The following is a 19,661-nucleotide window of genomic DNA, read 5'->3' on the forward strand; positions in this document are numbered from 1 at the left end:
TAAAGTTCCTATTGACCAATCAGATTAGGGGAAGGGTGGCTAGGGGGTGGGACAAATTGGGAAGGACACATGGAATAGGTAGGGAAGGGGGGGGGGGGGGGGCAACGTCAATGTCTATTTGTTAGTTGTACGGTGAGATCCGTTTGGGGGTGGTCTTAAAAGCAGACAGGTTGTAAACGTTAAGCGTTCTTTGGCCCAGATTGCGGTCATAGATTGACTGCAGGGTAAAACTATTTGATTGTGGCAGGTGGGTCAGTGTTCAGGAATAAGGTGAGGGATGGGGGGGGGGGTTGGAAAAACAAATAATGATCTCAAGTTAAAAGGCATTATCTGGCCGGACACTGGGGACCACAAGGCCAGTGGAAACGTTGTGTGTGGATGACAGTCAGTGACGCTAAGGTAACAGGATGTATTCTCCATTTCTATTGGTGCAATGTAAAGTAATACTACCTTGTGTGGCCTGTGGAGAGAGTTTAGCGTTCAAAGGAACGCCTGGCAATTCCTCCTATGGCTTACCCTGAGCTAGGATGAGGCAAAGGTGCATTGTGAACTTCGTACTAGAAGAGACTTCCCAGTGAGGACATTGTTGAAGTTCCTCAAACAAAAAGAAGACAATGGTGCATAATATTATTGCATGCTCGTGTTGGTATTATCCATTCGATCGTAGATCTCGCATTCACATTCCATCACCAATACATCGACACCTTGATGTAAAATAGGCCATTACATGTTTGCAATTGGACAATACAACAGTAAGAATCCGACTGACGAGGAATAAGGTGCCGGCAAGATCGTAGCCCTTGTAAACAGCAATGATATAAACCTGGACATGCAGTTCTCCTGAGTGAAATCCATTTCATATTTTTTGTAATAGTTTGCCCGGGTTACTTTTTAACCCGGCAGTTATTTGTTGGATGTGTTGAATGAGAGTATTTATAATATCTTACCCCTTCTTATGGCCTCTTTGTACATATGCATATTAAAAAAGGTATTTTGCTTATAATGTTCAGATATATAATTAATCCTTATTTTAAATTCTGTTTATAATAAAATTGTAAAAAAAATATATACATTTTCTTCCTTTGTATCATCTCTGAAACGAGAGAGACGAGAGCCAAGGTCTTAGATTCAGAGTGACAAGCTCTTAGCATTTGTTAAAGAAGTTTTTGTACTCTATTCTGTTTTCAAGCTCATACACAATTAATACAGTTTTAACAGCACTCTTGAAACTGTCTTAAAAAACGTTTCCCGTCGGACTTTAGCATTTGTAAGTCTGAAAATAATTTAAAAAAGTTGTAGACTTTTACCAAATTTGACAACACTGGACAAATCGACTAATAAAACTAGGATCCCGGTTAAGATTTTACAGCAGTTTTTTTATTTGGAACAGACTTTCATATACAAACCAGTGACTGAGAAAGAGGCTCATTGAAGCTGTACTTTAAACATAATGTGGATTCTGACCACTCCGGTTCTGCACACATCCTACCAGTAAAACCTTTCGGCCCGAAGGATAACCATAGACGCCGCTCCTTTAGGTTTCATTTTCAGTTAGAATAGTCTTATAATGTACTGCGCCAACCGTCCTGCTAAACATTGGTCTACTCATCTATATTTTGGACATGAACAGTCAAGACTGCGGTTCGGGCAGGTCTTACCCATCGGGGGGAAAACTACATACAGCACAAGCCAATCCATTAAAACAAGAGCAAACTGGCCAAAATATCAAATGGATATTCCTAAAACGGACAAGTAGGTAGGACCAATTTGAAATTGTAGTTATATAACCAAAATGGTTTACATTGTTTAGACATAGTTTTTTGTTATCTTAGCTCTTTCACGTGTACAACTCATCAACACACAGGCAATATACTCAGTAATCTGTGTCACTCTGTCAGCTGCGCTCCCCAGCGAAAAGAAAACGCAAACTGAAACAAACAGAATGTGATTCCCCGGCCACTTTTTACCAAAAACAGGAAATCAAACTCACGCTGCACGATAGATTTTTAAGACTGGATATATATTTTTGTTTATTATAAGTATTTGTAATTGTACATCCAATGTTTTCTTAAAATGGACAACATTGGGACAACCCTTACCTCCAGCGTATAGACCCCAACCCTTCCTGCTGCCCAAAACAAGGAAGGTAAAATTACATTTTTCAATACCTTTTTCTTTTTAATCAAAGGCACATTTGTCAATAAGTGTTTTGTTGTCATATTTTTTCTAAAGAAAAGCAAAAGGCAAGCAGGCGGGCAGGCAGAGTCCGTCTCAGGGGTGGGGTGGGGGTGGGGGTTAGAGAAAAGCCAAAGAATATTTCCACAATAGCTCGGGTAAGCCTGCAGAGACCCCCGCGTCTGCAACACTATCACAGGTGGGGGAGCAGCGGCTCACACCTGGGGGAGCGGGGTGGGGGGGGGGCAGAGGAGCTGTTTAAAATCTCATTTCTCCAGTGTACTCTCTTCCATCTCCTGTGAAGTGGATAATGCTGCGTGTCCATGTTATGTGTACGTGTGTGGATGTTATGCAAGTGTGTGCAGTATGCGGGTGTGAGTAAGTGTTATGCGAGTGTGTGCGGTGCGAGTGTGTGTGTGCGTGTTATGCGACTGTGTGTGTGAGATGCAAGTGCAGGTGTACGTGTGTGTGTGTGTGTGTGTGATGAGCCCCTAGGTGCTAGGGGTAGGCTAGGGGCTGTGTGTGTGAGAGAGGGTCCTCTTGTTGTCAGTTAACCAGGTCCGGCCTGGATGCTCGATGGGCGTCTCGGGTACCGTGCGCCCCGGAACCGCTGTCCATCGAACGCGCCTCCCAGCCAACCACGGCCCGCACAGCGTGAGCGTTCAGGGCCCGCCCCCCCGGAGGGGAGCAGGGGATTGGCTACATAGTCTGCCCGTCAAAATGGGGGGGGGGGGGAACCAACCAACCCACGTTCAGGGAGGAGGGCAGCGGGCGCCGGCGATCACTGGAAACCTGCGTGCGGTGTTCGCCCCGCCCTTACGTCCGTCTCTCTCTCTCTGATTGGTCCCTGACCCGTTGGAGGCTGCGTCTGTGGGCGAGGGGGGGCGGTGCCAGCGGCGGTGGTGGTGGTGGTGGGGACTGCGGTGGCGGTTGAGGAGGGGGGGAGGAGGAGGAGGGCGGGGCGAGGCGTGATGGGCCCGCACCCGCGTCATACGAAGACCTTGGCGAGCGCGTCGGCCCCGGCGCTGGCGATGTAGCACTTGGACGGGTGGAAGGCCACGTCGTGGATGGACTCCTCGAACTTCTTCCTGTGCGCCGTGAACTCCTGGATGCACGTCTTGCTCTCCAGGTTCCACAGGCGGATGGAGCAGTCGTGGCCTAAGGAGGGGAGGGAGGGAGGGAGAGAGGGCGAGAGAGAGAGGGAGGGCAAGGGAGAGAAGGAGGGGCGAGAGGGAGGGAGAGAAAGAGATTGAGGGAAGGAATTTATTTATTCAAAACACTGCCCTATAGCGCTTGGAGTCTAGACTGACGGATATTTCGATATCTCTGGATATTGCATCATTGTTATTAAGTCTTAGTGAGCTGTCTGAACGTCTGCGTGAGGCACAGTGAGCCCACGTGTTCTACTGTACAACTGAAGGGTTCTGTGTCTGATTATAACATGAAGGATTACGTTATCTACCAAACATCCATCATGGAGGGTCACTCTCTCTCACACATGCACCCCCAACCCTACCCCTAGCACAGATGCCTGATCTCCCACACTCACACACACCTGCACTAGCATACCGCACTGGCACCCACACGATTCCATTTAAAATGAATGGATGAGACATATGAAGACGCATCCAATCCAAAAACCACTCCGTAAAACCCCCTACTGTACTCTGTTTGCTCAAACCCTTCGCCCCAATACAACCTGTTTGACCCCGAAATCAAATCCACAGGCTTGAAAGCGCCCCAAAGAAAAAAAACCCATGTTCTCAACTATGTGCTACTCTCTGAATCCAACCCCTCGCACAAGTGGGTCAGGGTCAGGGTCAAGTGGGTCAGGGTCCCCCCCCCAGCGGCGAGCGGGGCGAGGGCCCCGGCGCGGCTACTCACTGCCCGACATCAGGTAGAGTCCGTTGGGGTCCACGGCGAGGCTGGTGACGGCGTCCAGGTGCGCCACCATGGAGTGGATGAGCTTGCTGCTGTTGTTGTCGTAGAACTTGATGTGGCGGTCCTCCTGGGCCGTGATGGTGATGGGCAGCGTGGGGTGGCTCAGCACCTTGTTGATCTGGCAGGGCGTGCCTGCAGCGAGAGAGGCCGGGGGCGCGGTTAGGGCAACCAAATCGGCGGGGTTGGGGTGGGGGGGGTCCGATGCGGCTGACGTTTTGTTCCGAAGTGACGGAAAATACTTTGTAAACGTTAGACGACATTTAGTCGTCGCTGAGGGTCTCTGTAGTAACGGTTATGCGTTAGTTTAAAACCTACTTTATTAATCCCAGATGAGAAATAAGCGATTGATTATATGTAATTATTATGCATGAAGGATTAGCATTGAGTCATTTATCAGAAGCTGACACTTTTATCCAAATCGACTTTAGAGAGGAATGGCCTTGGATGAGCCCTATTCCCGGGGGTGCATTCTGGGGGGGTGCGCTGGGGGGGGTGCGTCGGGGGCTGGGGCCTACCCGAGTCCACGGCGGTCTCCAGGCTGAGGACCAGCTGTCTGGTCTCCATGTTGAAGAGGCCGATCTGCCCGCTGGTGAAGGAGGTGACCATGTGGGCGGGCTCGCTGCACACCAGGTCCACGGAGGAGGGCACGCCCAGCGCTGGACAGGCACAAGGAGCAACACGTCAGTACCGATTTTATTTTGCACTCAAGTCATAAAGAGTAATTTATTGAAGCCTCATGTGAAACGGCATTACCGCCGTTTCACATACTTGAATTATCTTTAAACAAGGACCAATGCGTACAGAGAAACATTCTATATACACATTATGCTCGTTATATAATATAAGGATAACTTGTAAGTGACGGAGTGACACAAAAACGCAGGTGGAGACGTTGATATCCATTTTAACTCTGATTCACTGGCACCAGAACGATGCTACAAGTTACACTAAACAGGGGCCGTAGAGCACGAACACACACACACACACACACACACACACACACACACACACACACACACACACACACACACACACACACACACACACACACACACACACACACACACACACACACACACACACACACGTCAACTCTAAAATGGCTACCCTTGTTCTCGTTGAAGACGGCCAGCGCGGGGTTGGTGTTGTTGGCGTCCCACAGCCTCACGGTGCCGTCGGCGGAGCAGGACAGCAGGCGCTGGTGGGCGCTGCTGTACACCAGCCCCCACACCGAGTCCGTGTGTCCGGACAGCGCCCCCCGCAGGACAGACGGCTCTGCGATCGCAGGGGAGAGAGATACGTTTCTTATAGGTCTGCGGGACAAATTGTATGTCCAGCAATGGTGAGGTGTCTTGCTCAGGGACACACCTCGACCCTCAGCTAGCAGGAGCCGGGTTCAAACTAGCAAGCTTCCGGTTACAAGTCAACCTGCTCTAGCTGCTGAGCTAAGACGACCACCTTGTGTGGCTCAGAACATGGACAACATTTGGTCGTTCTTAATCATCGTCTGTAAAGGAGGAAATGCCGTTACCGTAGGAGTCGTACGGGTCGATGTTGGGATTGGGCGTGTTCCAGCTCTGGATGGTCCCGTCGACGCCCCCGCTGAAACACTGGTCCCCCGTGTTGTTCATCACCACACAGAGAACAGCTCCCCTGGTGGAGTGGAGGACCACATGTTTGAGCGACCACCATTCAGTTTCACTGACCCAACCATTAATCAATGATTAAAAACATAATATTTACCGGTGAGCTCTGAACGTGTAGATAGGTTCTACATCTAGAGAGGTGCTCCTGTGGATAAAAAAAGATTTTCATTAAGGCACGTTGAAGTCGATAATGTATTGTAGAAAACGGTAAATGAAAAACGGCGGCCTCCTTTACTTTTTGGCGGGAGCTGTCTTTTGGAGGTTCCACATTTTGAGGGTGTGGTCTTCGGACGCCGTGACCAAGACGGGCTCAATTGGGTGGAAGGCCAGCCCCCGGATGGCGTCAAAGTGGCTGCGCAGGGTGAACTTCGGGTTCCAGGTCTTCCTCAGCGCGTCCTTGTTGTTGCCGATCTGAGGAGACAGGATCAGAACAGAGTGTTCAGAGTCGGCGTGTGCGTGTGTTTTTGTGGAACGCTCCGTTCACTTGCATCGGCCCTTCCCAACTTCCGACAGTGAATTATATTTGGTAATTCACCGTTGCTAAGTATAATTGACCGCTGTCAAGGAAAGTGGATTTTTTGGCGGCTTTCGTATCACTCCTCAAGTATTCCAGTAACTTGTCAACCCCAGTGTACTTGGTTGCTAAGCGACGTCAACGTCTTTAGACTATTTCTCTGCTGATCAACACTATGAATGCTGGTAACAAATAAATTGTAAAAAGAAATACCGCGTGAAGTAATCTTTCTCGTTTTGGCAAATAGCCGTGTAATAAGCGGGATAATGTATAGAACGTCACCGGTCATTAGCGAAAATAATCCCCTTCAGGGGGCTGCCAGGGCTTATTTGCCCGATAATGACCGGCGTTCTATACATTATCCCTAACATATTATGCCAATATTCTGACCAGGACACAATAGTGACTACTTTTGCCAGTTTAAGCACTCATATGAACTTTATGTAAAAGTGCTTAGTATTGCATTTTCAGAAATGTATCCCACGGCCGTGACCTCTGACCCCGACGCATGGCTGTGCGTCTCCTCCCACCCCTGGGGGACACTCACGTCGTAGGTCAGGATGTCCGCCTCGTTGGCCACGGTGAGCCCCGCCAGCTCGCCCAGTCCCAGCTCGCTCTCCATGGCCTCGTCGGCCCCCATGATGAACGACTTCCCCGAGGCGGGGGGGAAGGTCAGCGCCTCCACTGGGGAGGGACACGCAGAACCGGCAGGTTTAACACAGAACCCCTGGATGGGGGGGCTGAGGGCCAGCGGTCAGCCGCAGGCCGAAGGCAACAGACCCAGGTGTTTATTAGGTTTAAGTTCAGGGTCGTTTGAGACACGACTGAGATATGTAGTGAGGGAGGGACCAGAGAGCGAAGGGGCGGTACACTTTCAAAATCTTGCCCTCTTCTGCCGTCTCTCTCTTCACAACTCAAAGATCAAAACCTAAAGCACTTTGAGCTTGACTCTGGATGAGATTGCTACTTAGGAAGGAGGATAATGCACTTTCAAAGGTTTCAACCTATTCACCTTCCCCAGACTAACAATCTATTGTCCCTAACCACACCTCCACCCCTACACACAGATATTTTTGAAGTATGTCTTGTTTGTATGTGTCTGACCACAAATGAAGTTCCCTCACGGGAAAAAAATAAAGTTTTTTTGAATTTGATTTTTTTTAACAGAATTGTAAATATGCCCGTGGCAGCGGACCCACTGTGGACCCAAACCGAACTGACCTTCGTCCGGCCGGCTGGCCTCGTGCTCGTTGAGGCGTGGCACGCTGGGCCTGGCCTGGGGGGCGGCGGGGGGCTGCATGTGGGACAAGTCCTCCACGTCGCGGAGGTTAGCCAGCATGTCCTGCAGCTTGGACCGGTTGGGCCCTGACATAGGACAGGCGGGTGCATGTTAGCACGGACACGACTTAGGAAGGGAAGGTGGGCGGGGGGGGGGGGGGGGAAGGAGGCGAGAGAGCCGGAGACACGTCGAGGAAAAGGATTAGAAATGTTACGGCACTCTGGAAGAGAAGCCTACGATGTGAGTGAGGAAAAAAATAAGCCTTGAAAAAAAAAATAAGCCTTGAAAGGGAATACAAATGAGTGAATAATCGATGCACCATAGGAGCGAGGGAGGTGGAGAGGGAGAGAAAATATGAAAAGGGAAGCAGCAGCTGGGAGTCCTTGTTAGCCGAACTGAAAGAAAACGCAGTGAAAGCTGTGGTGTGCGAACGAGGAAGATCTTTAAAGTACGATACGTTGTCCACATGGAGTTTAAACGTCCACAAGGCCTAAAAAAAAAAAAAGTTTGGTTCCTGTTGGTTGTCAGTTGAGGTCATGGGTAGGTAGGGAATTTATTTTATTTTTTTATTTCCAGCGGCAGCGAATGATAGGTAGGTTGTTTTCATTTAAAAACGAGAAAATTCGCTCATCCTTGTACAGAATGAAGAGGTGCTGTACCAAAACGTAATTATAGTTTGCATCAAAAAAAATCTTTTTTTTTTTTTTTTATAAAGCTCATAAAATAATTTGGGTCACACATAAATTGACAGGGTCGGTCGGAAACCGGAACCAAACAAATTTTTTTTTTAGGCCCAATGAGGGTTTCATAACTTTGGGAAGAAAACACCAGGCCTGCCAACAATGATTAATTATGCACTGGCGGGGTTAAGACAATCAGATGACTCAATGCTGTAGCAAATTATCCTCCTCCTCCACACCCACACCTTAACTGCCACAATGAGAGCAGGAGAAACGAGCGTGCCTGAAACAGAAAGACTGATAAAAGGATGACGTTCATGGGTCTAAATAAAGAGGGAATGTGGTGGCGGGGGGGGGGTCAGGGAAGACGTCAGCCTGGGAACAAAGTGGAACCTCAACAGGCCTCGTCTCGGTTAATTAATAATACGTCTTATCAGAAAAAAAGTAGAGTTTTCTGGGGTTTTATGTAAACCCAGAAAGACAAGGTGGAGACATCTGAGACCCTGAAAATGTATAATCAAAAACTACAGCTATAACCCAACTATGATAACGTTATAATAACTATTAAATGCCCAATGAAAAACTTAAACCAAAATAAAAAATATAATAATATGGAATTGGACGAAATAGACTATGAATAGAATATGGAGTATGACGGTGAATGGTGAAGCTGTCCGTGTTGTAGTAGATTACAAACACTAGCCGGGAGAGGACATGGTAATCACAGACAACATGGTTCTGCACAGTTAAAACTGAAGTGCACAAACGGATGAGAAGGGAGTAGGTGGAGCGGGGGATGAAAGCATGCAGCGTAAAGACATTAAAGCACGACGTCCGTTGAGGAGAAAGGCCCCGGTGACCGAGAGAGGGCGCGTGAGTGAAGGGCGCGTGTAGCCGGTACAACGGAAGAACCCGCATGACACGGTTGGCGTTGCAAAAAGAGGAGCAGGTCAGAGTTCAGCTGGTTTCTACGTGGCCTTCGACGTACAACAATTGTACCGTCCAGCCGGTGAAACAACAGGTCTGTCCCAATGGTTGTACATGCCGGCTTGGCTGTTGCTAAAGGCTACGTTTCCGAGGGACATCGCAGAGAGGAGGGGAAGGAGTGCAGGACAGAGCACGGGAGGCAGGGAGGAGAGGGGGGAGGAGAGGGGGGAGGACAGGAGAGCAGCCAGGAGTGGGAAATGAGAAACACGGCGAGGATGTCTGCTCCTGATTTGAGGCTTTCGTTTTTTTTTTTGGTTTACAGGATTTGTGAGGAAACCAGCGTCTACCAGAGAGAGGAGGAGGAGGCAGAGGAGGAGGAGGAGGAGGAGGAGGAGGAGGAGGAGGAGGAGTAGATGGAGGAGTAGGCGGAGAGGGGTGGCAGCAGGCCGCAGACAAGGACTTACTCTTCACCCCCTTTTTGCCCTTGCGCTCCTTTCTGTACTGCTCCTTGAGTTTGGTTATCAGGCCCTGGTCCACATCCCAGGCCTCAGAGTCCTGCTCGTCCTTGTCTACACAGGGAAGGTTGGGGATGAGGAGGAGGAGGAGGAGGAGAGGACAAAACCAGACCAAGAGGCTGTTGAGGAGCTGCCCTGGTCCAGGAGTCCCCTACTGTAGCCAGGCAGGCAGGGTAGAGTGTGGAAACCCCCCTCTAGCCCGCCACTGTCTCTGGTTGGTGCTCAGCATCTCTCCTGGAAGTTTTACGTCCACCGTGCAACACGCTAGTCTCAACGAGGCTAGGTCAACAAGGCTAGGATCAACGAGGCTAGGTCAACAAGACTAGGATCAACGAGGCTAGGTCAACAAGGCCAGGTTAGCAAGGCTAGGTCAACAAGGCTATGCTCAACAAGGCTAAGAACAACAAGGCTAAGAACAACAAGGCTAGGAACAACAAGGCTAGGCTCAACAAGGCTAGGAACAACAAGGCTAGGAACAAGACCAGGATCAACAAGGCTAGGCTCAACAAGGCTAGGATCAACAAGGCTAGGATCAACAAGGCTAGGATCAACAAGGCTAGGATCAACAAGGCTAGGATCAACAAGGCTAGGCTCAACAAGGCTAGGCTCAACAAGGCTAGGCTCAACAAGGCTAGGATCAACAAAGCTCAACGAGGCCAGGATCTGAGTCCTGGTGAGTCTCCATACGGTAAGGGGGGTAGGGGTAGGGGGGGGGCAGGGTTTGAAAGCCTCAAGGAGAGTGGCAGCAGGCCTTGCCAAGACCTGGCATCATGTGGGAAATGATCGCGGACCTACACATTGTTCAGCTCTTCCTAATGTGGAGGATAGAGGAGGGAGGGTCTTTGTTTGGTAGTTTAAGGGTTCCTTTAACTGGCCATTTGGATATATCTTGTAGTTAAAAATTTCAATTTAAAACGTGAGGTCTTTTGCTCTGCCCTTCCCCGCAATATCTCGTGAAGGGTCACCCATCTCACACGGTGTCAACCTCACACACTGGGACACCTGCAGGGGACATCACGACCTGGTGTTCAACGCTCCGGACAGAAGATGTGGAGGGCTAATCCCATAATAACACAGGGGGTGGGAGTGGGGGACACACACTGTGTTGACGGGCTAGCTATGGGAACACACAGTGGACACGTTTCACACACTATGGATTAAATACAGAGAGTTCAAGCGTGGAGATTTGGATGATTTACACAGAGTGACTGGGTGGGAATAATGGGCAGAGATATTACGACAGTCACCAAACTATGGGCAGATGATCGACATTTAGATTGAAAAAAAAATACACACACACAGAATGGAAATTTGTGTTATAAAGAAACTACATATTTCTTCAAAAACACTTAAAATGACAAAACTATTTTGATTTAAAAAAAAGTGTAAAGGATCTTTTTTTGTAGTACTACTTTGAGGTTGATTTGTCAACTGTTTTTCCTTTTCCCATCATGCTTTGCAAGGCCGGTTCCTACTAGCTCCAGACCTAGTGGTCTCCCCCCCCCCCACCCCAACAGGGCTTACCCCAGTCCGTACCGTCGCCCGTGCCCCTTGACTCGGGCGAGGTGTCCATCTCGTCCGGGCTGGACAGGAAGTCGAAGCCCTTCAGGGCCTCTTCTGTGTCTGGGTCCTCGCTGGTGTCCATGCTGGCCGGGACCGAGGTGGAGGAAGACGACGACGACGGCTTCTTCCTCAGGATCTGAGGAGGAGCACGGAGAGGAAATCTCAGAGCGTGGTGGGAAATAGTGTGAGTGAGTGAGTGAGTGAGTGAGTGAGTGAGTGAGTGAGTGAGTGAGTGAGTGAGTGAGTGAGTGAGTGAGTGAGTGAGTGAGTGAGTGAGTGAGTGAGTGAGTGAGTGAGTGAGAGTGGGTGTTGCTTATTGGTTTTCATTCAACAAGGTTTCAGAGATGATGTGTTTTTTTTCTATTTAACCGTACGCACAAAAAATAATGGCAAAAAAAAATTAAAGATATGCGTGTTGTTGAACAGTAACACCAATAACCAAAACCTAAGCAGTGTGTACGTGTGTGTGCTGTGCACGTGTGCATGTTTATGTGTATGTGTGTGCACGACCATACTTGTTTATATGTATGTGTATGTGCTAGTACGTGCATGTGTGCTTAGGCATGTGGGTGCGTGAATGCGTGTGTATGTCACATGTGTGTGTGCATTGCGTGTCTGCTGGAGAACATTTGTTTTTCTCACCGTTCTGGACTCCATGATGGTGCGGTCCTTCCCCTCGCCCTCCTCGTCCTCGTCTTCGTCGCTGTACTCCGCCGCCGTGCTCTCGATGAACTTGAAGGCCTCCAGCACGGCGCTGGGGTCCGACAGCTCCGTTTTCCTGTGGACGCACCGGCCAATCAGACGCCGCGCACACAACCGGGAGGGGGGCGGGACTCTCTGTCTCAAAATGTGGATCTTTGAGTGATTCTCAGAAGTGGTTGTGGTCACGATATAATAAGAATAATATTATAATAATAATCGCTACTTGATTCAAAATAGATTTTAGCTTCAAAACAAATCAGATTTAAAAATCTTCTGATTCAAAATCGATACCGATTCAGTAAATAGATAGCGGTGCATATTTCCGGATCTACTCCAGTCAATGATAACCATTCATACCATACATTCATTGAAGCTTTTATACACCACGATATTGGTTATGAGTTACTTCCCTACAGAGCATACACAGCCAAGCCGGGCTCAAAACAAACTATTTGGCGCTGAAACCGACACATTCAAACTTGTCAGATGTCGTTAGCAAGGAGTGGCTGAACGATGGCCGATAACACACACACACACACACACTTCTCCTTCCCGTGTAAGGCAGACCACAGACCACACTACGACCAGCACATGTAATGAAGCTCCGACGTGAAACACGGAAGTTATATCCTACACCCACCCAGCACTTCAATAACATTTGATTTGTATAGCCCTTAATCAGGTCCAGTCTCAAAGGCCTTAACAGGCCCTATATTTATATGGCCTGTTAGCTAGGGTCAGACAACCCCGTGACCGTGACCCTAGCCCCCAAGAGGGCAAGAAAAAAACTCCCTTAATAAGCAAAGAAGAAATCTTGAGCTGGAACGCAGATCCCTCCTTCCAGGGACGATCAGCAGTGCAATGGGTGCCCTAATTGAAACGCATACATACGCACTGGCATACCATTTTAAATACACTACTCCACTCCTCCAACTGACCCTCTGGTCGCCATGCCCTTCGCCGAGGTGTCCGTCCCGTTGACCAGGGGCTCCGCGCTGGCCTTCTCTCCCGGCTTCCCCCCTCCGCTGTCCCCAGCCAGGCCCAGCAAGGCCCTCACCCGCTGGGACTTCACATCGAGGATGGTGTCTGTGTAGCCCACCTCCTGGAGGTACCTGGGGGGGTGAAGAATGCAGTGAAACACAGCAACTAACGAGCAGAGTCAAATCGGCGGGTCGTTGCTGAACGGTAGTGTTCGAGGATTGAACCGGTCTCCTTTAATAGGATTCATCCGTGTGGTGTAGGATTTGCATTGGGACAGGGCTGGGACAAAACTCTCTATTTAGAGCAGGGGTCGACAACCCTCGGCACGCGTGCCACCACTGGCACGGGGCAGCATAATCATTGGCACACTTTAAAAAAAAAGAAAATATATATATATTTTTTTTTTTGCACTTTATTCTGTTTTGGCCATTTCCTCCCAGTGCAAATATGTTACAATTAGTTACAGAAACCAGTGTTCCGAAACGGGATCAATTAATAGTTTTTAAACCTATGTTGTGAGTAATAGAAAAGAAAATATTTTAAAATATGGTTGCAAGTGGTGTTGTTGCTGTATGCATCACCTTCACATGGTTTTGCATAGCTGTACATGTCATAAAGATATTGATGTGGATGGTTTGTTTCAACATTCTCATATATTCTCGTTTTTTACATTTCTCACAGTGCAAATATGTTTTTGAATGAGTTTCTGAAAATGGTGTTTTAAGATGGGACATATGTAATTATAATTTGTAAGCCCATGTTGCAAATATAACAACCAAAAAAACATTTAAAATGTTGATGCATGATTGTGGACTATATGAAAATAGTACAATTCCAGGTCTTCTGGAAATGTTTTTGGTCGCTGTGTCATAATTCAGCTTCATTTTTTATATATTGTTGCTTAAGGCACACTCATTAACGAGAAAATGTCAAACTGGCACTGCATGTTGAAAAGGTTGCTGACCCCTGACTTAGAGGAATGGACTTCACAGACAAAACAAAAACCAATAGAATATAAAATTAATGGTTTTGTTTTGTATACAATATGAATAGATAACATAGAACTCATTAAAGTGCATCCCTACTATCTATAAAGCTGTAGAAAACAATGCCTAATTTTGCATACAAGCAGACGGTTTCTCCATTTTAACAAACCCACTTTTTCGATAAATTAGCTGGTGAAAGAAAGTCTCTGGCGCTGCCTGTAAGCGCTTCGTGACTGCTAATGTTCCTGTTCCTCTTGAGCGCGGCGTGTATGAGAGTCCACAGTGGGAGCACTGCTTGGGCAGGCTGGTGGAGGAAGCCTTTAACACTGTTGATCTGTCACTTGACACACGCTGGCTCGCGAGGAGGCGTGTTATGGCAGATGATGTGTGACACAGCCTGTGAACGGCGCCAAAGGAGGCCTGCTCACTGGCAACGCATTCAGGATTGAGAGCAGCAAACACTCTTCAAAGCACTGATGGAAGTAATGTCTCATTCTGACCACACGGGGGAGCTATTCCATGTGTTTTTACAGTGCAGTGTTTCCTCGGCTGCTGAGCATCAGGAAACGCAAATAACAGAAGACTAGCTCGACAGCCTAATAGAATATTTAACCATCGCTATTCTTAATGATTCATCGATTGAGATGGCGAGATTGTGTTGATTTTGTGCGCGTGCGTGCGTGCGTGTACTCACTGTCTGAGGAGCTGCCTGCCTTGTTTCCACGACAGCTGATTGTTGAGTTGGCCGGGCCCCTCGTTCTCGTTGGCCTCATCTGGGGAAGGATCAGTGATGGATTGATTAAGGAAGACGCAAATCCCAACGCGGGCACTCCCCAAAGATACACACAGCCACACATTGAGCTCCACAAACAGCAGCAGCACATTCCTGCATGTACGAGGGCAACCCAGGCAACCGCAAACATTCGGCCTGCCCGAGGCCTCGTTGGGTCTGCGGAAGTTGTAATTTACTCAAAGGAGGGTGAGTGGGGGGGGGGGGGGGGGTGAGCGTAACGCTTTCTGCAAACACAGAGCGAACCAACCCAGGACCCGGTTGAACCACTAGGTCTAACACTCATCTCTTTTCAAAGACTTGGTCTCTAACACTCAACGCTAAAAGACTACCGAAACCAAACAAGGGACTCAGATAATCGACCAGGTCCCCCCCTCCCTCGAGGTTGTCGATAGCGTAACAACCGGGCAAACAATGTTACCGTCGGCCTGGTACTGTACTGCGGCTTTAACTACAGCCTGATACCTGACCGACACGGTCCAATACGTGACCGACAACAATGGGGAATCGGAGCACTCGTTGATATTACACATTCAACGCAGTCAGCACTCTGGCTGCTGCTGCAGAGGGCCTGGGCCGTGTGTGTGTGTGTGTGTGTGTGTGTGTGTGTGTGTGTGTGTGTGTGTGTGTGTGTGTGTGTGTGTGTGTGTGTGTGTGTGTGTGTGTGTGTGTGTGTGTGTGTGTGTGTGTGTGTGTGTGTGTGTGTGTGTGTGTGTGTGTGTGTGTGTGTGTGTGTGTTAGAGAGAGTGCATAAGTCACTGTGTGTGTGTGTGGTGTTAATAGGATGGAGATTGGATGGGGGTCTCTGTTCGGCAGGAGGCTGCGGGTGGGAGTCGGCAGGGGAAGAGGCTGGAGGTTGCCTCAAAACTGGGTCATGGCTTATTTGAGGCAGGGCGGGGGGGCGGGGGAGGGGGATGTGTGGGTGGCAAAGCAGGCAGGTGCGCCGCTCTACGTGTTAAAAACACCTCCCTCTCCCCTGCTGACACGTCTCCCCGTCTCATCAACACTTTGGGGGGGCTACGACCCCCCCCCCCGCCCCAATCCTGAGCAGTCCTCATGAATAGAGACGAGACGGAGCGGACCCATCGCAAACAAACTGTTTATCGCGTGTGTGGGGAGACGGCCAGGTTTACACCGTCCACGTTGTCAACAGTCAAGCGGGTTGGATCAAACGTTAGCCGCGGGGTTCCTGGTACCACCGGGGGATGGGGGGGGGGGGGGCAGACCAAAGTAATAATAAATCAGGGTTCATAAAATCGGGCCTAGACTCTTATTTTTATTTTATCGTCCGACTCCGGGCAGTGTTTCCGAAGTGTTTCCGTTGTAGATGAACAGCAGTTCCCAGCGAGACAAGCGTGCAGACCAATCCATCTCTGGCATACGCTGAGTGAATCGCTCCCGACCAATGGCGGGGTCCGTCGTTCGTTCAGTTGGCCGCCGCACCAAATCGAGGGGAACGAACACAACCAACCATTTGACCACTGACAGACGGTTGAAAGCCTGTTTGATTGGCGGAGGAATAGAAAGTATTGCGCTACTTGTAGCGTACTCTGGACTGTTGAACCCAGTAGGCTGATCTGTCCGTCATACTGGGTGGACACGCCCACTTGTGATGTCACTAATTCCCAGGGAAGGGCAGATTTTGAAACGCACTCAGACCTGGTGGTAATGTTGGGGCCTTTTAACATGTGGTGTTGAGGACTACTGGGTAACACTTGTCTCTGGACTACTTTTTGTAAGACCTTTGTTCCAGTTTGTGTACTATCTAGTTGCAAACAAAACTGTTCAATTCAGGGTCTATACCAGAGCTATACTGCTCTGCTCCATTACGAATACAAAGAGGGCTTGTCAGACACACACACACACACACACACACCCACCCCTTGCCCAACTTAAGCAAACATTCAGCGAGAACTGCTCTTAGAATACCTTCAAGGTAGGAACACTGCTGTGATGAAACCACAGAGAAGAACAGGGTTCAACATCTGACGTGTGTGCGTGTGCCTCTTACCAGAGTCATAGGTTGGTGCCTTCATGTCACCTTGGTTCAGCTCCGTCCCATACTTTAACTTGTGGTATTTCGCCCTGAGGGAGAGGAGTGAGCGAGAGAGATAAGAGATAGGAGAGAGAATGTTTCATTAAATGGTGTCATTTGAGGCTGTGAAGAGTGAAGACACAAGATATGATAGAAAGAATGCACTTGGAACCATCATGTTCGCGCCAACACGCTATTACTCACAGAAGGTGGCTGTGGTGGTATTCAACACTACCCATCCTGGGACATCTAGTTTAACTGCAGCTATTCATCTGATGAGAGCTGCGTACAGAGGCCTTTGTAGCACTACACAAGCCCCAGTAATACCTTCTTTAGTACCATTTCTGACAGACTTGACCCTAACCCCTTAAACTTGAAGGCAAGTCCGAGAGTTAAACAAGGAGCCATAATGGGAACGCAACTCGCACTGTGCCGTCAAACGGAAAGAACAACGTAAACGCATTAGCAGCCAGTCCGGATCAAATTCACTCAGAAGCCCTCGAAGGCATGACCTGTTGCTATGCAACTGGAGCAAGCAGTGGGGATCGTGAGGTGAGAGACGCACAAACAGACAACCGCCACGGGTCGGACAGCTGATCTCACCACGTTATCGTGGGAACTACTTCACCAGTTCAACTCTTCACCTTACCCACTGTGGTCATAGGAGAGCACAGCAATGCTACTGGGCTGATGCTGCGCTCTGGTTGTCGTTTCCTGACTCTGCGCTCTGAATTCAAAGGTTACACATAACCAAACTGATCTGATACATTTCAACTCCTATATTTAGCCACAAGCCAAAAACTTCGGTATCAGTGTGAAATATTAGAAATAATATAATAGAAATGAAAGCTTAAGATTCCTGTGATCAACAAATCAAAACGACAACAATGGAGTTGGATGGCTAAAGCAAAAAAATTGTTGATGTGACACTTACATTTAATTACCCTCCCGTCCTGTATACTTTCACCGTAGAAAATGGTGACATAACGAGCATAGCAGTGTCATGTGCGGCACTCAAATTACTGTGAAAAATGGTGTACCTTGCAGCGTGTAATTTAGCACCAGTAAATTCTGTGAGTACCCCTGCGAGCTGTCTTTACTGTTTGTAGTACCCACAGCATAACAAAAGGTAAGGTCAGGAGGACACCTTTTACACCACATTATTCATGTGGTTAGGAACACACCTGCGTTTGTGGGTGCGACACCTTATAGACCTCCTAATCCCCTTATAGTGTTGTGCATCAGTGCAATGCCGTTACAAGCCTTCCTAACGCCGTTCCCCCCACTGTTGAACCCTCTCTCTCTCTCTTTCTCTGGCTCTCTCTCTCTCATAACAAAGGGGGGAGATGAAAGAGAAGACGCAGTGACATCATCTCTGTGTCCCTGCTCCGGGGTTCAGCCATGTGATGTGTAGCGCAGACAGGAAATGAGAACGTGCCGCGCTCACGCAGCTGCTCCGGGGACCTGGTTCCGAGCGGTCTGGAGAGAGAGGCTTGTGAGCAGGAGGAGGAAAACGCTAAACTAACAACGAGAAGAGGAGAGAAATATACAAACGGTTCTACGGGGGGGGGGGGAAGCCGACCTTGATCGCTGTTCCCGTAGTAAACATTTTATTTATTTTTTACCAGGCTTTCTATCCCCTGCACCTCATCCACGAGGACAATGCAGAGTCAACAGAACGGGCAGACTCCTCTGCAGACACATGACACCAGCAAACAGCTCCTGGGAATCCCGGGGCGGCCGATGCTGCGTTGCCACGCCAACTGACCATGTCCGCGACCAAACCAACAGCCGGCCTCTTCGATTGATCAAATGAAAAGGCGCATGCAGCCTCTAAACGGACCCAACCCCCCCCGCCGGCCCTTATATAATCTGTATACAACGGCCGTGTACAAACAGAGTGTTCCAGGCAGGAGATGGTCTGTCTGTGTGGTGGAGGCGCATAGTGCCGTTTAGCTCAGCTGATTACACCATCACGGCCCGTGTCCACAGAGCGTGATGTGCTGGGATGCAGCGTATGAGCGCTGAAAAAAGAAAAAAAACACAGCTGCTGCATCCCTGTGCTTTGTTTACGGTTTCTACGACAACTAGCCACGTGAGCCCCGTAGCCGCTAGCTCAAAGGCGTAGCGGTGTCTTGTCCTGACGCACGCGTGGGGGACTATTGTATGCAGACACAAACATCACCGTTTATTTGTGAAAGCAACTGACTGTAGAGGCTCACATTAATATGCAACAGACTCACTTCCGAAATGAAATGTTTGCTTGACCGTAGGCATAATCTTTGATTGGGTGAAGGGACGAAGCAACCGTGACGAATGGGTTAACACTCTGGGGAAAAGGGGAGCTTTCTGTCCCGTCACACGCCCTCTCCTCATTGGACAACGCCGAAGACTGACGCAGGCGCTCGGAACAAGACGTCACGCGGACAGGGGCCCTCTGAAGCCTGCTGTGCGGCGCGTGTTTCTGCCATGCGTCAAATATGCTCTTCACCTATTTTGAAAGCTCACAGTGGAAGACCTGTGTGTGTGTGCGTGTGTGTGTATGGGGGGGGGGGGGGGGGGTGTTGGGGGGGCTGGTTCCCAGGAGGGGCTACTCACCGCTCCTGCTTCAGGGCAAACTCCAGCATCTTGATCCGCCGCACCAGGTCCTTCTTCAGGTTCTCCTGGCCCTTCCTCTCCCCCTGCAGGAAGGCGATCTGGGCCTGCCAACACAGAAACATCACGTCTTATAGCGGCGCTGCTGCACACAGTCGCGGGGGGGGGGAGCGCGAGATAATCGGCACCTAAGCCGGTGCAGAGCAGACAGCGTTTGTGCGTCTTGAGGGGTTTGCTGGCTGGCTAGGTGAAGATAACTTAGTCCGCGGCAGGCGTCTGACGGAATGAAGGGGTAGGGGGTAACAAACTGGAATAGGAGTTTAGCAAATCGA

General features: G+C 49.2%; 1 protein-coding gene across 4 annotated transcripts in view; it reads right to left on the reverse strand.

Annotated features, from left to right (window-relative positions):
• Positions 1-367: 367 nt before the first annotated feature.
• Positions 368-19,661, reverse strand: part of LOC130404397 (striatin-like) — a 28,994-nt gene continuing 9,700 nt past the window's right edge. Inside the window, exons 2-17 of one of the 4 annotated variants that reach the window (XM_056609102.1) lie at positions 19,333-19,436; positions 16,711-16,784; positions 14,604-14,682; positions 12,881-13,054; positions 11,883-12,018; positions 11,214-11,376; positions 9,627-9,731; positions 7,498-7,641; positions 6,824-6,960; positions 5,998-6,173; positions 5,860-5,907; positions 5,648-5,769; positions 5,224-5,391; positions 4,632-4,772; positions 4,060-4,248; positions 368-3,333 (exon numbers count right to left, since the gene is read on the reverse strand). In XM_056609102.1, coding sequence (XP_056465077.1) covers positions 3,164-3,333; positions 4,060-4,248; positions 4,632-4,772; positions 5,224-5,391; positions 5,648-5,769; positions 5,860-5,907; positions 5,998-6,173; positions 6,824-6,960; positions 7,498-7,641; positions 9,627-9,731; positions 11,214-11,376; positions 11,883-12,018; positions 12,881-13,054; positions 14,604-14,682; positions 16,711-16,784; positions 19,333-19,436 — 2,130 coding nt within the window. In that variant the 3' untranslated portion in view covers positions 368-3,163. Of the gene's footprint in view, positions 3,334-4,059; positions 4,249-4,631; positions 4,773-5,223; positions 5,392-5,647; positions 5,770-5,859; positions 5,908-5,997; positions 6,174-6,823; positions 6,961-7,497; positions 7,642-9,626; positions 9,732-11,201; positions 11,377-11,882; positions 12,019-12,880; positions 13,055-14,603; positions 14,683-16,710; positions 16,785-19,332; positions 19,437-19,661 lie in introns of all 4 variants that reach the window. The other 3 variants (XM_056609101.1, XM_056609104.1, XM_056609103.1) reach the window with 3 other exon arrangements.

The sequence above is a fragment of the Gadus chalcogrammus genome, chromosome 15 (assembly GCF_026213295.1).
Source record: "Gadus chalcogrammus isolate NIFS_2021 chromosome 15, NIFS_Gcha_1.0, whole genome shotgun sequence".
In the NCBI taxonomy this organism is placed as follows: domain Eukaryota; kingdom Metazoa; phylum Chordata; class Actinopteri; order Gadiformes; family Gadidae; genus Gadus; species Gadus chalcogrammus.